Source organism: Falco rusticolus, chromosome 2 (genome assembly GCF_015220075.1).
Source record: "Falco rusticolus isolate bFalRus1 chromosome 2, bFalRus1.pri, whole genome shotgun sequence".
NCBI lineage: Eukaryota > Metazoa > Chordata > Aves > Falconiformes > Falconidae > Falco > Falco rusticolus.
In genome coordinates this window covers 23,406,923-23,422,517 of record NC_051188.1, presented here as the reverse complement: position 1 = coordinate 23,422,517, position 15,595 = coordinate 23,406,923, and the positions used below count along the sequence as shown (strand labels likewise).

The following is a 15,595-nucleotide window of genomic DNA, read 5'->3' as shown; positions in this document are numbered from 1 at the left end:
GAGGGGCTACAGGGGTGGCTTCTGTGAGAAGTTACTAGAAGCTTCCCCCATGGCCCATAGAGCCAGTGCCAGCCGGCTCCAAGACAGACCTGGCCAAGAACGAGCCCATCAGTGATGGTTGTGGTGCCTCTGGGATAACGTATTTAAAAAGGGGAAAAAATGCTGTGCAGCAGCAGCTGGGAAAGAGGAGTGAGAATATGCGGCACAATTCTGGAGCACAGATTTGCCTGCAGTTTGTGGTGAAGACCATGGTGAGGCAGGCTGTGCCCTACAGCCCATGGAGGTCCACAGTGGAACAGATAGCCACCTGCAGCCTGTGGAGGACTCCATGCCAGAGCAGGTGGATGTCCAAAGGAGGCTGTGACCCCAGGGAGAGCCGCACTGGAGCAGGCTCCTGGCAGGGCCTGTGGCCCTGTGGAAAGAAGAGCCCAGGCTGCAACAGGTTTGCTGGCAGGGCTGGTAGCCCCATGGAAGGACTCATGTTGGAAAAGTTCATGAAGCACTGTCTCCTGTGTTGGTGGGACCCCATGCTGGAGCAGGGGAAGAGAGTGAGGAGGAAGAACTGGCAAAGACAACATGTAATGAACTGACCGCAACCCTAATTCTTTGCCTCCCCTGAACCACTTAGAGGGAGGAGGTAGAAAAACAGGAAGGGAAGTTGAGACTGGGAAAAAGGGAGGGGTAGGGGGAAGGTGTTTTAAGATTTGGTTTTATTTCTCAGTACTATACTCTGATTTGATTGGCAATAAATTAATTTACTTTCTCTTGAGTCGAGTCTGTATTGCCTGTGATGGTAATTGCTGAGTGATCTCCCTGTCCTTCTCTTGACCCATGAGCCTTTTGTTGTATTTTTCCCCTGCCCAGCTGAGGAGGGGAGTGATAGAACACCTTTGGTGGGTGCCTGTCATCCAGCCAAGGTCATCCCACAACACCAGGTTAATCTACCTTGAAACCGGGTGATCAGAACTAGTAATGCATAAAGTCTTTGCCTCATATTTTGTAGTGATTTTTCCTTCCCAGCTTCATTTGCAGTGTCTGTTATCAAACCCAGTGGGACTTACCTAGAGATGAAACACTCTGCTGTATAAGAGCCAGATTCGATAAGGCTGGTGAGTTATGCAATTTTTTTTAATTTTGGAATCTAAACTTTAAGATCTAAACTGAACTTGATGGAATTTCTATACGCTTATTGAAGTGGGTAGGAAAGTGCTTGAAGCCACCTGGGGTGAGGAGCTGTCATCTGTAACCAGGGGAGAGGGTGTCTACAGCCATGCTTTTAAGCTCACTTTATAATTATGACCAATAATCATACTGACCCTGCTTCCAAGTCACAATGAACAGTCCTAACTCATCCATTACACCCGAACTTGAGTCTCTACATTGCCAGCGCTGAGTGTGTAATAGATGTTCACCATCATGGGTATCCTCATCTCTCCCCACTGAGTGGGCAGGCAGATGGGCCAGCACTAACAGCCCTCAAGGACAGGCAGCACAAACTGCTCCTTACTCTCTCAAAAGTGATGAGTCCTACCCAAGAAGATACATCCCTGCATCCTTGTCAAGGGGATTCTGGAGTTCATATACCATGTCCAAGTTCCAGGATAGGGAAGGGGCAGCGTGAAACAAGTGTGAGAAGGAGATGGTGGAGAGATGCACATGTTTTTCAACAAAAAAATGCATTTGGCAGAAAACAGTAAACTTTTCTGCGCGAAATGCCATGAATTATTGCTGGCTGATTTGAGACATAGCTGGATTGAATGAAGGAGGGCTTAAGTAATGAAACAATTTGGAAACAAAACTAGGTTTTTTTGCTTTATTTACTTGCCTGCTTCTCCCTGAGTGAAAACACCACAGATTGCTTAAACTTAGAGGGCAGTATTCTCATCCTTGCAAACATACCTAGCAATGAATCATCTGCTCAATGGAATGCTTTGGTCTCTAAAGCAATTAAATGTTTTCAAAAAGCTGTTTGGTGAGAAACAATAATATATACACTAAATCTCCGGCATGTGTAGTTAGGGACACTAAATGCCTTCAACTCCAGACACAGTTCACAAAATGAGATTTTAGCTGTTGTGTTGACTGTGTTTCAAAGGGACTACAGTAAATAGAGTCCCAATCAGCACATTGGCAATGTGCCCAAGAATAGCATGAGAATTAACTGAGTAAGCAGAAAAACAGCATAATAATAAGTTTTCTGCATTGCTTGGCCTAATGCAGGTGGTGTTTCAAGTTTGGAGCACTTACCAGCAGGTGCTGTGGCAGTTTTTGGTGCTGGAAGTAAGCTCCTGCGTGGAGTTGCTGTGCTGCTCGATACTTGCGTCATGCTCTTGCTGCTCCCCTTGGAGACATCTTTAGAAGGCGCAGATGCCTTAGGAATGGTTTGCTCTTCATTTCCAAAGCTAGAACCTGCAGGAGACCAAAATTGCTCTAATTATAAGTCCATAAAAAATGTATGTGAACTGTGGCATACAGACTGAGCTCGTATCAGCAGTTATAATCCACAAAGACATAATCTCATTGCAACTTGAGCTAAGTTACATGGACCTTCTCCAATACAAATGGTTATGTAGAAATAAAATGATCCCAGCAACTTACTTAAATGTGAAGTCTTGGCACCTGTTGGAGTCTGACTCCAACAGGAACTTAACACCTGCTTTTGGACTAGCTCCTTAAAGGTATTTGGATGCAAGGCTTACAAAGAAGCCAAGGAATTTCTAAATATCTGGGTGGATGAGTTGGTTTTGGCTTTGTAGCTGCTACAGGAGCCACTCTGCACATTCACTCTAACACTTGGGAGTTGCTGGAATAGCAGGGCTCAGTTTTGCAAGGCACTACATTCTCCTGTCCAGGAGGGATTTCCCACAAACAGTCCCTCAGACCACACTCAGACATTTGAATAATAAGATGAAAAACAAAACCAAAAAAAATCTGCCTTAACTCTCACATACACTTCAGTTATATTCTCATAATAAATCTAAGATTGCCAAGGTTTCCAGTTTATATTGACCTCTTTGAAAACTTCTAATGGGTTTGGTTTTCTCCTGTATTTGCCATGTAGGGAATAATGACAACCTAGGCTCCTTGGAATAAATCTTTTCTTAACATTTGAAAAAGGCAAAGTTGAAGCGTCTTCTTTATCTATTGAGTAGAAAGCCTGAGAGGGGCAAAAGATTTGGACTTGAACATTTGCAGAGGGATCAACATTTTGTTTGAAAAAATGAATGGAGATAGTGGCAAGAAATACACAGGATTTCAGAAAGGGTCTATAGTTTTTATTTCCTTTATTTTAAAAAGATACAATACTATTTAGGTACCACTTGCAGGAAATTTCTAACATTATTTTAATAACTGGCACATCCAAGTCTCCACTATTTTTAAGGTGTAGGCTTCTTAAGTGCCTGCAAGTAAAGGGGAGGTTCTTTTTTGCCTTCCTTATGAAAATCCACTAGGAAAAAAAGTGAAGGTTGGAAAAGAAAATCCTCTTTTTCTGATAAAGGAAGAATATACCTTTTGACTTTGACAAAACAGCTTGAAGTTTTGCTGTGTCTTTAAGGCTGTTTGCATATAAGTCTTAATTTAAAGCACATATCTGCAGTATACATGGGCTTCTACAAACACTTTTGACCTTTGTCAAGCCATATAAAAAAAATAAACACAACAGTGCATTGTGCCCCACACAGGAACAGAAAACCCTGAAGCATTTGTCGTCTACACTGCTGTGCACATAACAACCCCTCAGCACATCAGGTCGTTGTTTTATATCCAAACTCCACAGATTTTTCACCCGTGTAACAAACATTTAAGATCACGTGCTGAATTATCTGCTGACAAAACACTGCTGACTTCAGTAAAGTCACAACAGCAGAAAATCCAGCCCAGCCTGGCCTGGTCTCCTCTGCGACTGTGCACGAGGGCATCTCTGCCAGGTGCCAGGGGGGTGTTACAGCATGTGTGCCTACCTCAGCCTGTCTGCCTCAGACTCATGGAGTTACTCCTGAAGTAGTCTCAGGTATATGCTCACCCAGCCGGTTTGGGTAGCACCGCTTGTAGAAATTGTCTTCTTTCCTCAGCTATTTGTTTAAAGTTTCAAGTGTAGAAACACTAACCTTGAAGAGGAAATTATTCCTATTATTCACAGAGAAATGTCGTTCAAGTGCTCTTTAATGGGAACCCTTTATTCTCTGTTATGAAATGTATTATGTGGAGAACGTTTCAACTCGCAAATCTCGCTGAAGGGAAGCAATTCCCACAGGGAAGAATGAGGTGTCCAGGGGAGTTATACAACCTCTTATTAAAAAGAAAAAAAAAGTTAAAAAGCTTTTCTAGGTATTGAAGATGAAGTGCTGCCAGCTACAAATACGATTGCAGTCTAAAACACAGCACAAGAGGTCTGCTAATTACAGGAATGAGTGGGTGAGAAAGCTGACAAACATGGCCTCACCAGGTCCCCTGAGTCACAGTGCCCAGTGCCCGAGCAGAGCTGGCCGTGCACCATGTGCTGCGGCTGGACAAACCACTTCGGGAGAAAAAAAGGCAAAGAAAAGAAAAAAAGCAATTCAGCTTTTGATCTTTTAATAAGAAACGGACTCAGGGAGACAAGGTGCATGGCTGTAGCGGGTACCTGTGGCGAGGTGCCGGAGCCTGTGGGGCAGACACCTCAGGCGGGGAAGGGGCTGTGCCCCCCCGCCGGCTCCAACCCACACCCACAGGGCTGTGCCCCGCCATTTCACAAAGAGCAACACACCGCTCTGCAGTGAGGAGTGAGGCAAAAAGTGTGAGGAACAGCCCTGTGAGCACCAGGGTGGGAGAATATGGGGGAGGAGATGTTCCCCGCAGCCCCTGGAGAAGGCCATGGTGAAGCAGGTATTTCCCTGCAGCCTGTGGAGAGGGTCGCAGTGGAGCACAGATCCACACTGCAGCCCGTGGAGGACCCCATGGAGCAGGAAGGCAGACATGCCCTGAAGGAAGCTGTGGCCTGCAGAAAGCCCTCACAGGGAGCAGGCTCCTGGCAGAAGCTGCAGCCCCTGGAGAGAAGCCCATGCACAAGCAGGTTTATCCCAAGGGACCACAGCCCGTGCTAAAGAACCATGCTGAACCAGGCAAAAGTGTGAGAAGGAAGAAGAGGCAGAGATAAACTATTGTCTGACTGACCACAAGCCCCATTCCCCATCCTCCCTGAGCTGCTCGACAGGGAGGTGGGATAGATGAGGTAAGGAGCTGGGAAGGGAGAACTGAAATTAAGCCTGAGAAAAAGGGGTGAAGGGGAAGCTGTTTCAGTTTTTTATGTCTGTTTCTCACCATTCAATTCTAATTTAGTTGGAAAGTTATTAAATAGTTTTCCCCAGGTCAAGTCTGTTTTGCCTGTGACAGCAATTTGTAAGTGAACTCCTTGTCTTTGTCTCTACTCATAAACCTTATTTTCATCCCCATCCTGTTGAGGAGGGGTTGTGAGAGAGTGGCTGGCTGGGTGTTTGGCAGCCAGCCAAGGTCAACTCACCACAATAACCTATCAATATATCCAGGATTTGCTGAGATAAGGTCAATGTCTAGCATGAGACAGTATCTCCCGCTTCGCTCTTCACTCAGAGATGGAGTTTGGAAAGAGACAATGGGTTACAGCAACACATCCATGTAAAATATGCTCCAAAAAGCAAATGTTTCCTGCTTCCATGGATATCACTAGGGCAGTGTCTAGTCCCCCAGGAGCAAGGCAAGGTGAGCTCCACCTTGCTTACATGGTGCTGGATTCCACTTTTCAAATAGCATTCATAGAATAAAGTAAATTAAAGATCCAGGACAATGCATGTTTCTTATGATCTAAGAGAAAAATAAAGGTTTTCATTTACACAAAGGAATTCACTTCCTGAAGGAAAATCCAAAAGACTATTCATCAGATGATACTTGTCAGTCCATCACAAGGTAATTCCTTCCACTATTATCTGCAGTGGGTAAGTCAGTGGCATCTGCCCTCCCAGAATACCAGTTCTTATTTTTCAGTAAAAGCTTGTACAGAAACGCCAGAAGTGCAGTGCGTGAACAGTTTCCAGGGGATCACTCTGTTGTATTGTACCTCTTCCCTCCTACTTCTCTACTTTTGCATTCTATCTAACCCAGGGGAGACTCTGCTTGCCTTTGAAGCACCTGGGAAGTCATTTGGGTGCTCCTACATAAAACACCCTGTATTTTTGCAGACTCTGTGCTCTATGAGGAGCAGCACTGCTGACTTTGCAGTAGAGTATTTAACAGACTATTAATGATCCACTAGAGCTAAAGGCCTTCAGCCTCACTTTTATCATCTCCTCACTGGGAGCCCCAAGGAATCCTACTCTTCTGCTTGTGAAAAAAGTACAGAGAAGAAGAAAAGGTGTTTGAAGACTTGCAATTACTTTGGAGAGTCCCAGCTGCACCCACTCATCCCCTACACTGCTACGCCAGGGAAGACATGCAGAAGTCAGGGCTGACAGTGTGTTGTAGGCTGTGTGTTCAAAGAAAACCACAACCAAAATCTCACTGGCTCCCAGGTGACTTGAGCCACCCTCTTTCCATATCTGCCACTGTCCTCTTCACCATCTGTCCCTGTCCTGCAGCAGCTTGCTTCAGGGACTCCTCACCCTCGGAAAAGGAAGGCTCTCTTGTATATGTCACTAGGAGTTTGTGTCTCTTGTATGTGTTCCTTCTACACAATTCTACATGATTATTTACAAAATTTATAAAAAAGGATGCAAATGCAGCATGATATTACATATGACTGTAAAACCAGCAGGAGCATAGGTGGGAGGAGTTCTACATTTGACAAGCAATTAATTAATCCATGTTGTATGGCAGGTCTTGATCTGAGAGGAGACAGGAATAGGAAGGGCTGTTCTGGAGCCCCACAGCCACAGATTTCCCTGCCTGCACTCAAGGGCAATAAAGTCACCTTCTGCTGGAGAACTTGGGTCCTTTCTAGAAAAATAGCTTGTCTGACAATACCTATGGGTCCCTGTTTTGCTGAGAAACAGACCCCAGGAGAGTATTAAAGCATGAGTGCAGCTGCTTCTGCAGCTCCCTGTCTCGTGGGCTGCTATTGTGAAGCCTATCGAAACAGAGTGAGTTTTCAGCTCTGCAGAGCAGGTCAAGCATTCGCTGTGCTGGAAGCTGGCTTGGAGCTGCTAGCTCCCTGCCGCAGCTGTAATCACACGTGAGACACTGGGAACGTGCTGGCATCGTGAATGTTCACTGAAGCACAAACATTTACCCAGGGTAATAGCCAGCCCTTTCCGTCTTAAAGATCCTTATACACTACTTGAAACCAAGTTTAAAGACAACGAAGGTACACGTCTAGTTGTTGCAGCAGTGATCTCACTTAGCATTTCAAAAGCACTTCCCAGTCACAGAACTCAATGAGCTTTACAAATAGGGAAGAAGTTGAGCCACTTTCCAAACTCATACAGCAAAGGACTAGCAGAGAGAAAGCCAGTGGGAAAACCTGACGTTGAATGAGGCTGGAATTACTTTTAGTCAAAACACTGGGATGTATTAATCCTCTGGGTTTTACTAGGTTGCACTTCTGTGCCCCAGTTTTCAAACAAAAATACAAGCACAAATACAAGCACAAAATGAAACTTAAAATCATTGCCATGGGTAATGATCTGATAAGGAAAGTACCTAAACTACGGTGAATAATCAGGTGAAGTTTAAAACAAAAACCCACAAGACACACTTGTCACTAAATTGGAACATTTGCCCATCCTTCAATTAATGTCAACTATTTATTTCTGATTTTTACTTGTAAAATGTTAATTTTTACAGACTGATTACAAGATATGCAGCTTGTCAGCTGAACTTTTTATTTCATTATTTTAAAGGATTACTGTTTTGAAGTCCAACACTGTATATTTTGATATAATATTTCACAGTGTAATTATTAAGAGACACGACTGAATGTACAGCTCTGTAGGTCAAGCTGAACCAATGCTATTGACCAAGCGGTACAGTGTGATCATTAGTCCTGAGGGGTTACCATGCTATTACAATGTTATGATAGTAGATGAGATTACTAGCCAGCTAATTTGTTTTTTTTGTCTTTGCTAAGAGCCAGTGCCTGGTATTTCATGTTACAACAGGGCAAATGTGCAACAGATCAGGGACAAGCTGATGACAGGTTTCTCGTCTGTCCAGAACAAGAAAAGGCTTAAGGATTCATGTTCACACAATGCTTAAACCTAGCTTACTTACCTTGAAGTAATTTTTCCCATTGCATGTTTTGGCTCAGACAAAGGCTTGAACTATAATCCCCTATAACATTTATTTTAGAGAATGTTTGTGCATGCCCACATGGCTTTATAAAAGCTGATTTTTCAGAAGTTTTAGCATTCAAAACTGAAACCTAAATTTTGTATCTTGAGCTTAATAACTTCCACCAAAATAAGGAGCCAAATACACAGAGCCCGTCTGCGCAGGAGCCAGCTCTCTGAGCTTTAGAAGGCTTTGGATCTCTGCACTGCAGATGACTACCTCTGAGACAACCTCTTCATTGCTAGGGAGGGAGACTGGTGCTATCATTGATGATTAATGACAGCTAATGTGATCAGTCATGGCTTTTGTATGCTACCACCTAAATCTTGAAGAGACTTCTGCATGTCCGTCCTTCTCTCTGTGCCCTCCAGTCCTAAAGACAAGCACCTTTCTCCTATGATACCTGCTGTTGAACAGTTTCACCCCTCAGATCTGGCCATGCAGATGGCTGTTGGGTCACCTGATGAGTGGGAACCCTGCAAAGTGAACCATCTCTTCTAGCTGCAAAAGCACCTCTGCATATGCACTGGCAGGCTCCTCCTTCACCTCCAGCTTTGATTTCTTCTGCAGCCAGAGGCTGGATCTTGCACTTGCAGTTGATCCAGGAAAGCAAAACACAGAGGTGGTGTTTCTGGCAGCGCAGAGGGAAGCATCACCTCTTCAGGTGATCACTTCCCTAACTTAGCTGGCAGTTGCTTTGTCAGGGCAGCACTGGCAATCCTATCCACAGCAGGATGCCCTTGCAGACATGGCCTTTGAGGCTTGGTCTAGCTGTATCTACACTGCTAAATAAAAGCTGGCCAAGTGCTGTAGGCTGGTTCATCCCGGCAGAACTCTGGCTAACTATATCAGCTTTTCTTGAGAGTTAGAGCAGCCTAAACCACAGCCACAGTGTGAAGAACAGGGCAAGGGACCAGGAGACTGGGCTTAACCTGGCTTCCAGGTTCTCTCCTGCTCACCACCAGCACAGCTGGACTTGCAGCCAAACAGCATCCACTGAGCTGGGCTGTGTGTGCTGCCAGCCCATGGCAAAGGAGGTCATTCCGCTTAGCCTCACCTGCAACTAAGTGGATTTAAGAGAAGTGGAGAAGTTTTGCCTCTGCCAAGTGGAACTGAAGCTCCTTCCTTTACATGTTTTACTGTTTTTGATGACACAGAGTTTTTGAAATCTAGATTAATTTTTGTGCCACAGACCCACCTTCAGTGTCCTTCATACATAATAGATAATAGAAATACAGCCTTCTGCTGAGGCACCTCCTTGTAACAATATTAACTTATTTATTTCACTTTACCAATTAAAACACACATTTTAAGATCCAGCTAAATGGATTTCTTACTTGAGTGGAGTTACATCTTGCTCTCTACTGAAGTGTTACGAGCCTCATTGGGCAAGGTAAAATTTTCACCACAAAGTAAAATTTCTGTATGTGTTAGTGAGAGTTGCAGACAACTTGCTGACTATGCTGTACTTTGGAATCATATAACACATTTGGGCTCTTGTGAAATGTTACACCTCTACCGGGCAAGATGAGCACTTCACTATGTAATAAAATCCCACTGTATGTTGATGGCAGCTTTGCCTACCTCTGGCAGATTGTACAGCTGCTTGGCTAGCTGAGCTCATTTGTATAGCTAGCTAGTTAAAGCCCTGTAAGATACAGAGCGAAAACAGCATAGTCTTTTGCTGATCAATCATAATGTTTGTCAGAAAGGATAACATAAGGTTATTGGAGTCTTGCCAGATACCTGGAGCATGCAGTCATTTTTAAATGGGCTGGAGGCATCACTGTGTAGCCACCTTCTGAAAGGGCCATTTCTTGGCTACTTGGAGCTGAATTGTCAAAGGTCATTCATGACCAAATATTCCTTGCAAACTTTCCTCATTCAGCACATAACTGATCACAGTGACAAGAAACATCCCACATCATCAATTGAATACTCTGCTGAAGCATCTTGTGTAGTACCCTGAGGAGCTGAGGCAGTAGGACTACATACTGGGTAAATGTTTGCTTCTCTAACTTGGAAGATAGAAACCTATCTGCTGAAAGCTTCTCCTAGACATACAGATTAAGATTTCTAACAGATCAGATCAGAGTAATCTGATTTTATTGTATAATTACCGAAACCTATCAATTAGTTGTAGGAAGGGCTAGTTTTTAACACCTGAGGTACACCTGAAGGCAAGAAAGTACTCATAATGCTTTTGGAAGCTCTACTTGTTGAAAAAAGTTAAGAGGAACACATTTTGCATCAGTTAAACATTTAAATTCTTCTCAGCAGGTTCATTTTGGGAGAGAAAATGAGTAGCTATATGCAAGCAACAGATTTTTTTAAATCTCATGTTCAGTAAATTTGCTGAAATGAACTGTTACTGAAGGCTGAATTTGTAAGAAATACTGTATTTGATCACAATGAAGCCAACTTCAGTGCAAGCCAAGTTCAACTTAGGATGAGTGCTTCAGGAAAAATGCTACTCTATACTAAGCAAAAAGCACGTGAAGTAAAACAAAAGCACAGTTTTACTTCAGGTATTTGGCACAATCATACACTGTCTTACAGAGGAGATGGATAAATGCAGGTCTGAAGACCCACTTCTCCCCCTTATTGCCCAGCAGAGTAGTCCTATATGCCACAACAATTCCCAGGCACTACAGAGCTGTCAAAGTAACACCAAGCGTTGGTGGCATTTTTGCCAAGGACACATGTATATTCTAATGCCCTCAGGTGCCAGAATGGCCCCTAGGATCACCAGTTGTTGTCCAAAAGTTAGAACAACCAGAAAAAAGAGAGAAGTAACATCCATTTTCTACTAGCACTAAAGCATTAATGGCATGTATCGACCTACTTAGGGGGGAATTTTCCTGGGTAGGAACATTTTGATGCTCCTGGGTAGTACTTCAGTTCTAGCATCCACATTTCTAGAAACACCAGTTTTGTAACATGACTTGTGCTCAAGACCATCTGCTCTAATGGCACTGTGCCTACTTCTGAACTGGCATGCCAGTTTTAACAGGGTACAGGCACCCATGAAAGACGGGATTAGATGTGACATCTGCTCTGCAAGAAGTTCCTCCTGATGACAAGAAGCGCCAAATTAGAGCCACATGCCTTATTATAAGGAATGACATCTGTTGACACTTATAGCATTATATCATCAACAAATGCCTCTTTCCTGGAATTGCTGCTTCTAATTTACTTGAGCACTGGCTTGGAGTGCCATATTTGGACACTTAAAGGGATATAATCCTTGGTAAAAGTGTTAATGACATTCCAATGGTGTTAATGAATTTCCATCAGTTTTAGCAATTCATACTGGATGACACAGCTCACCACACTAGCAGAGGTAAAGCAATGCCCTAGCAATTGTCGGTGCTTAAGGTCTGGTATCATTCAGTCCGGCTCCTCCCTGCCAAGCCATAATAATGTGTGGTACAGTTCACGTGGAATTATGCTAGATCAAAGAGCTAGTAAATATGTCTGCCTCCTTCTTTGGCATAACGATGGCTTCAGAACATGCAGTAGTCTAAGGCTAAGGAGAGGAGATGTCATACTGAAACCTCAAGGATGGAAGAGCCCTAGAGAGTCTCCAGTTAGTCACTAATTAATTGCATTTTATGAGCTCAGGCATAGATCCTCAAAGCTGCTTAGGAACTTAACTCCTGTTTCATTTCACATTCAAATTCAATTCATGCTACTTACTCTTAATCACCATCCCAGCCCTGAAGGAGTTTCAAACCAACAGATGTCTCCATTTCAGAGCATGAAGGATGCAAGCAGCTGAGCAGAAACTCCTATGAATGCTGAGCAGTGCTTTGGTTGGAACAGAAAGGTGGTGACACACATCAAAGCTGCCCTGTGCTTTGGAGACAGGCAGAGAGGCAACGGAGCTGTTCAGAGCAGCCATTCACTGTGCTCAGATCACGTCCATCCCGTTGGACAACATGCCATTCAAGAAAAAAAATGCCCATTGTTTATAGAACAGCTTGGGCTGGCCTGGATGACTGGGTTATCATTTGAGCTTCTTTCTCCCACAGCGCTGGAGAACATCAGGACCAGCAAGTACAACTATCTGTCCTGCTGGAGTTGAGCCACTGTGCACCAGTGGATAAGGAAAGAAGCAGGAGTGCTCTCATCACTCATGTCCAAGAAATTGCCTAGTTCTCAGAGTCACTCCTGCATCTTTTAGAAAATGATGTGTAAAGCACAATGTTTACCACTCCACATGCCTAGAACAGCAAGAGTTTCCACAGCGGACATATATTGCTGCTCTTTCTCCCACAGTGTATCTCCTACAGTGAGGATAAGTGCAAATAAGAGCTGCAAGAGCATTAGAGGTTTCCAACTTTCTTTGATGCTTGAATTTTTCTACTGGAAACTCTCCTACGGGTGGTATGGACATTTTAGGAAATGTCACATATTTATTTCTGTATAGCATGTGAGAACCTGCTTTTTCCAGTTAACTTTCATGAACTCCTTTGTAAATAATGCACAGCATGGACTTTGCTGCTCTGTGCTGGCTCCTGTCTAGGTTTGTGTTTTCTGGGTATTTTAGATGTCATGCAGAAAAAAATCCATAGCAAAACAAAAATCTGATAAAAACTGTTGTGTAGTCCAGAGTTTCAACAGTCAGGAAGCACGTTTCAGCAAAAAGCTCTATTTTTCCACATGCAATGGGTATACTGTCTTTTAAGACTTCAAAAACAAGCTTGACTTGTAAAATTCTGCTGATTAAATTATGTTTTCCTCACAAAACATCTTAACCAGTTTGATCAAACTAAGTTTTGTTTTAATAATTATTGTCAGTTATGAGGAACCTGGAAGTAAAACTGCAATTCAAAAGCACCTGGAGAAAGAAACCCACAAGTGAAACAGATGTGTATTATACATGGCATCATCCACAGAGAGTAAGCATAAATTTCCAATGATGACGCCTGTTAAAAATTTTCCTCATCTGATGTTTACTAAAACCAGTGCTTTTAGTAGACAATTTTGAGCAAAACTGTTATTTTACAATAAGCTAATTTTACAATTAGCAGTACTAAATGCTGTGATCCAGTGATCCAGTTAAGTAAGTTTTATGAAGTTTTAGCTATGATTTTATTGCTATGAAATGAAATAATCTAGATCAGTTGGCCCATAACTTTTTGCAGAGAACAGATGTTTATCTGCATTTATTTTACAAAATGAAAGCTCTTTAAAGTATATAAAAGCAAAATTAACCTGAAAATCACAGAGGTTAAATAGAGAAGGTAGGTTCTTAAAAAATTATGATGCCTTTATAGAACAAATTATTTACGTTTTCTAAAGTATCAAACATTTTGTTCATTTGATCCTTTTACAATTTTTTTTCCCTTCCTATTTGAATTTAGCTGACTGGTGGTAGCAGTATTCAAGGGATTAGCTTCTGTTCATCACAATAAATGCTACTAATAAGTAATAAAATGTAAAGCCATTTAGCTTGAGCATGCAAAGTGATTTTCACAGGGTTATAATGTCAGAGCCCAGAGCAGAATGGTGAAGCCACACATAAGTGGCCCCAGGAAGTGCCAGCCACCAGGGCCACCAAGAGCAGGGCGAGCAAACACCTCTCGGGCATCTGGCAAAACTAATGAGCAAGAGACAACAGGGAGGAACCGCACCAGCACCACATACTAAAAGCTACAAAAGTATGTGGCAAGTACTTGTAGTGGTTGACTCTCTGCTGAGAGGCACCGAGGTGCCCTTCTTCTGGCTTGATATAGAGTTAAGGGAAGTTGGCTGTTTGCCAGGAGCCAAGATCTGGGCTGTCACAGGCAGACTGCCACAACTGGTTAAAAGCAGACTACTATCCCCTACTTCTTTCACAACTGGTTAAAAGCAGACTACTATCCCCTACTTCTTTTCCATGTGGGCACCGATGACAGTTAAGCAAAACCTGGGCAAGATCAAGCAGGACTTCAGAGCCCTGGGGGCCCCAAGTGAAAGGGACAGGGACCCAAGTGATCTTCTCTGTGTTGCCAGTCAGGGATAGGGGTGAAGTCAGAAGATGACACATTATACAGATCAGTGCCTGGCTTTGTGGCTGGTATCGTCACCAGGGCTTTGGTTCCTATGACCACTGCATGTTCTTTGACTGATAGAGCCTGCTGGGGAGAGATGGGATCCACCTATCTGTAAGATGCAGGAGAATCTCCAGTAGCAGACTGGCTTACTTAGTGAATCATGCTTTAAACTAATGAACTTAAGGGGTAGGGTCCACAGCTGCAACACCTGTATATCCATAAGCAACAAGGTGGATGAGTACACCTACCAGATTAGGGAGGAATGCTCCCCAACACTTTCCAAAGACAAGTACACATATAGTCTGCGCAACAAACAGGAGGAACTGGAACTCTCTGCCCAGTCTGAGAGTTATGCTGTCATAGGATTTACAGAAACGGTAGGAAAATTCACATGACTAGAAGACCACAGTGGATGGCTACACACTCTTTCAGAAACATAGGAAGGGAAGAAGAGGAAGTGGAATTGCACTTTATGTAAAAGAGAAATTTGAGCGTATAGATGTGAGCTATGGAGAACCATCTCCAGTTCTGGTCCCCACAATTCAAAAAAAGAAATTGACCGACTGGAGACTGTCCACAGGAAGGCCATGAAGATGATAAAACGGCTGGAGAACCTGCCCTATGAGGAAAGACTGAAGGAGATAGGCCTTTTCTCCCTGGAGAAGAAAAGGCTCAGGGGGGACTCCATCACAGTATTCCAGTACTTAAAGGGCTCCTACAAAGATGACAGAGGCCTTCTCTTCACAAGGAGCCATATGGAGAAGACAAGGGGCAACTGGTACAAGCTGTACCGGAAGAGGTTTCATCTCAACATAAAGAAGAAACTTTTTACAGTAAGGACAATCAATCACTGGAACAACTTCCCCAGGGATGTGGTAGAGTTCCCATTGCTGGAGGTTCTCAAGATGTGACTGGACAGGGTGCTAGATAATCTCATCTAGGCTCCTTTTCCCACAGAAGGTGGGACCAGATGATCTTTCAATGTTCCTTCCAACCTGGGCTACTCTATGATTCTATGAAAGGGGAATAATAAACAAAGAATCCCAATTTCCAGTGCCAGGCTTAAAATAAGGACTATAGACCACCACTGGCTTAGACAACTGTAACATGAATTATTGTATTATAATACCATTTATGCTCTAGACATATATTTCTTGCAGGGTTTGTAAATGTGGAAGATAACAGTTTGATTACTCAGAATATGGAAATCTACACTTCAGAGAGCAAACACAGCCTGCGCAGCCAGGCATGAAATTCCTTGTCTGACTGCAACA

At 43.3% G+C, this 15,595-nt stretch overlaps 1 protein-coding gene across 1 annotated transcript in view; it reads right to left on the bottom strand.

Annotated features, from left to right (window-relative positions):
• MTUS2 (microtubule associated scaffold protein 2) overlaps positions 1-15,595 on the bottom strand; it is a 315,607-nt gene that overhangs the window by 81,877 nt on the left and 218,135 nt on the right. Inside the window, exon 6 of the mRNA XM_037378188.1 lies at positions 2,248-2,409. Within this exon, the coding sequence (XP_037234085.1) occupies positions 2,248-2,409 (162 nt within the window). The remainder of the gene's footprint in view (positions 1-2,247; positions 2,410-15,595) is intronic.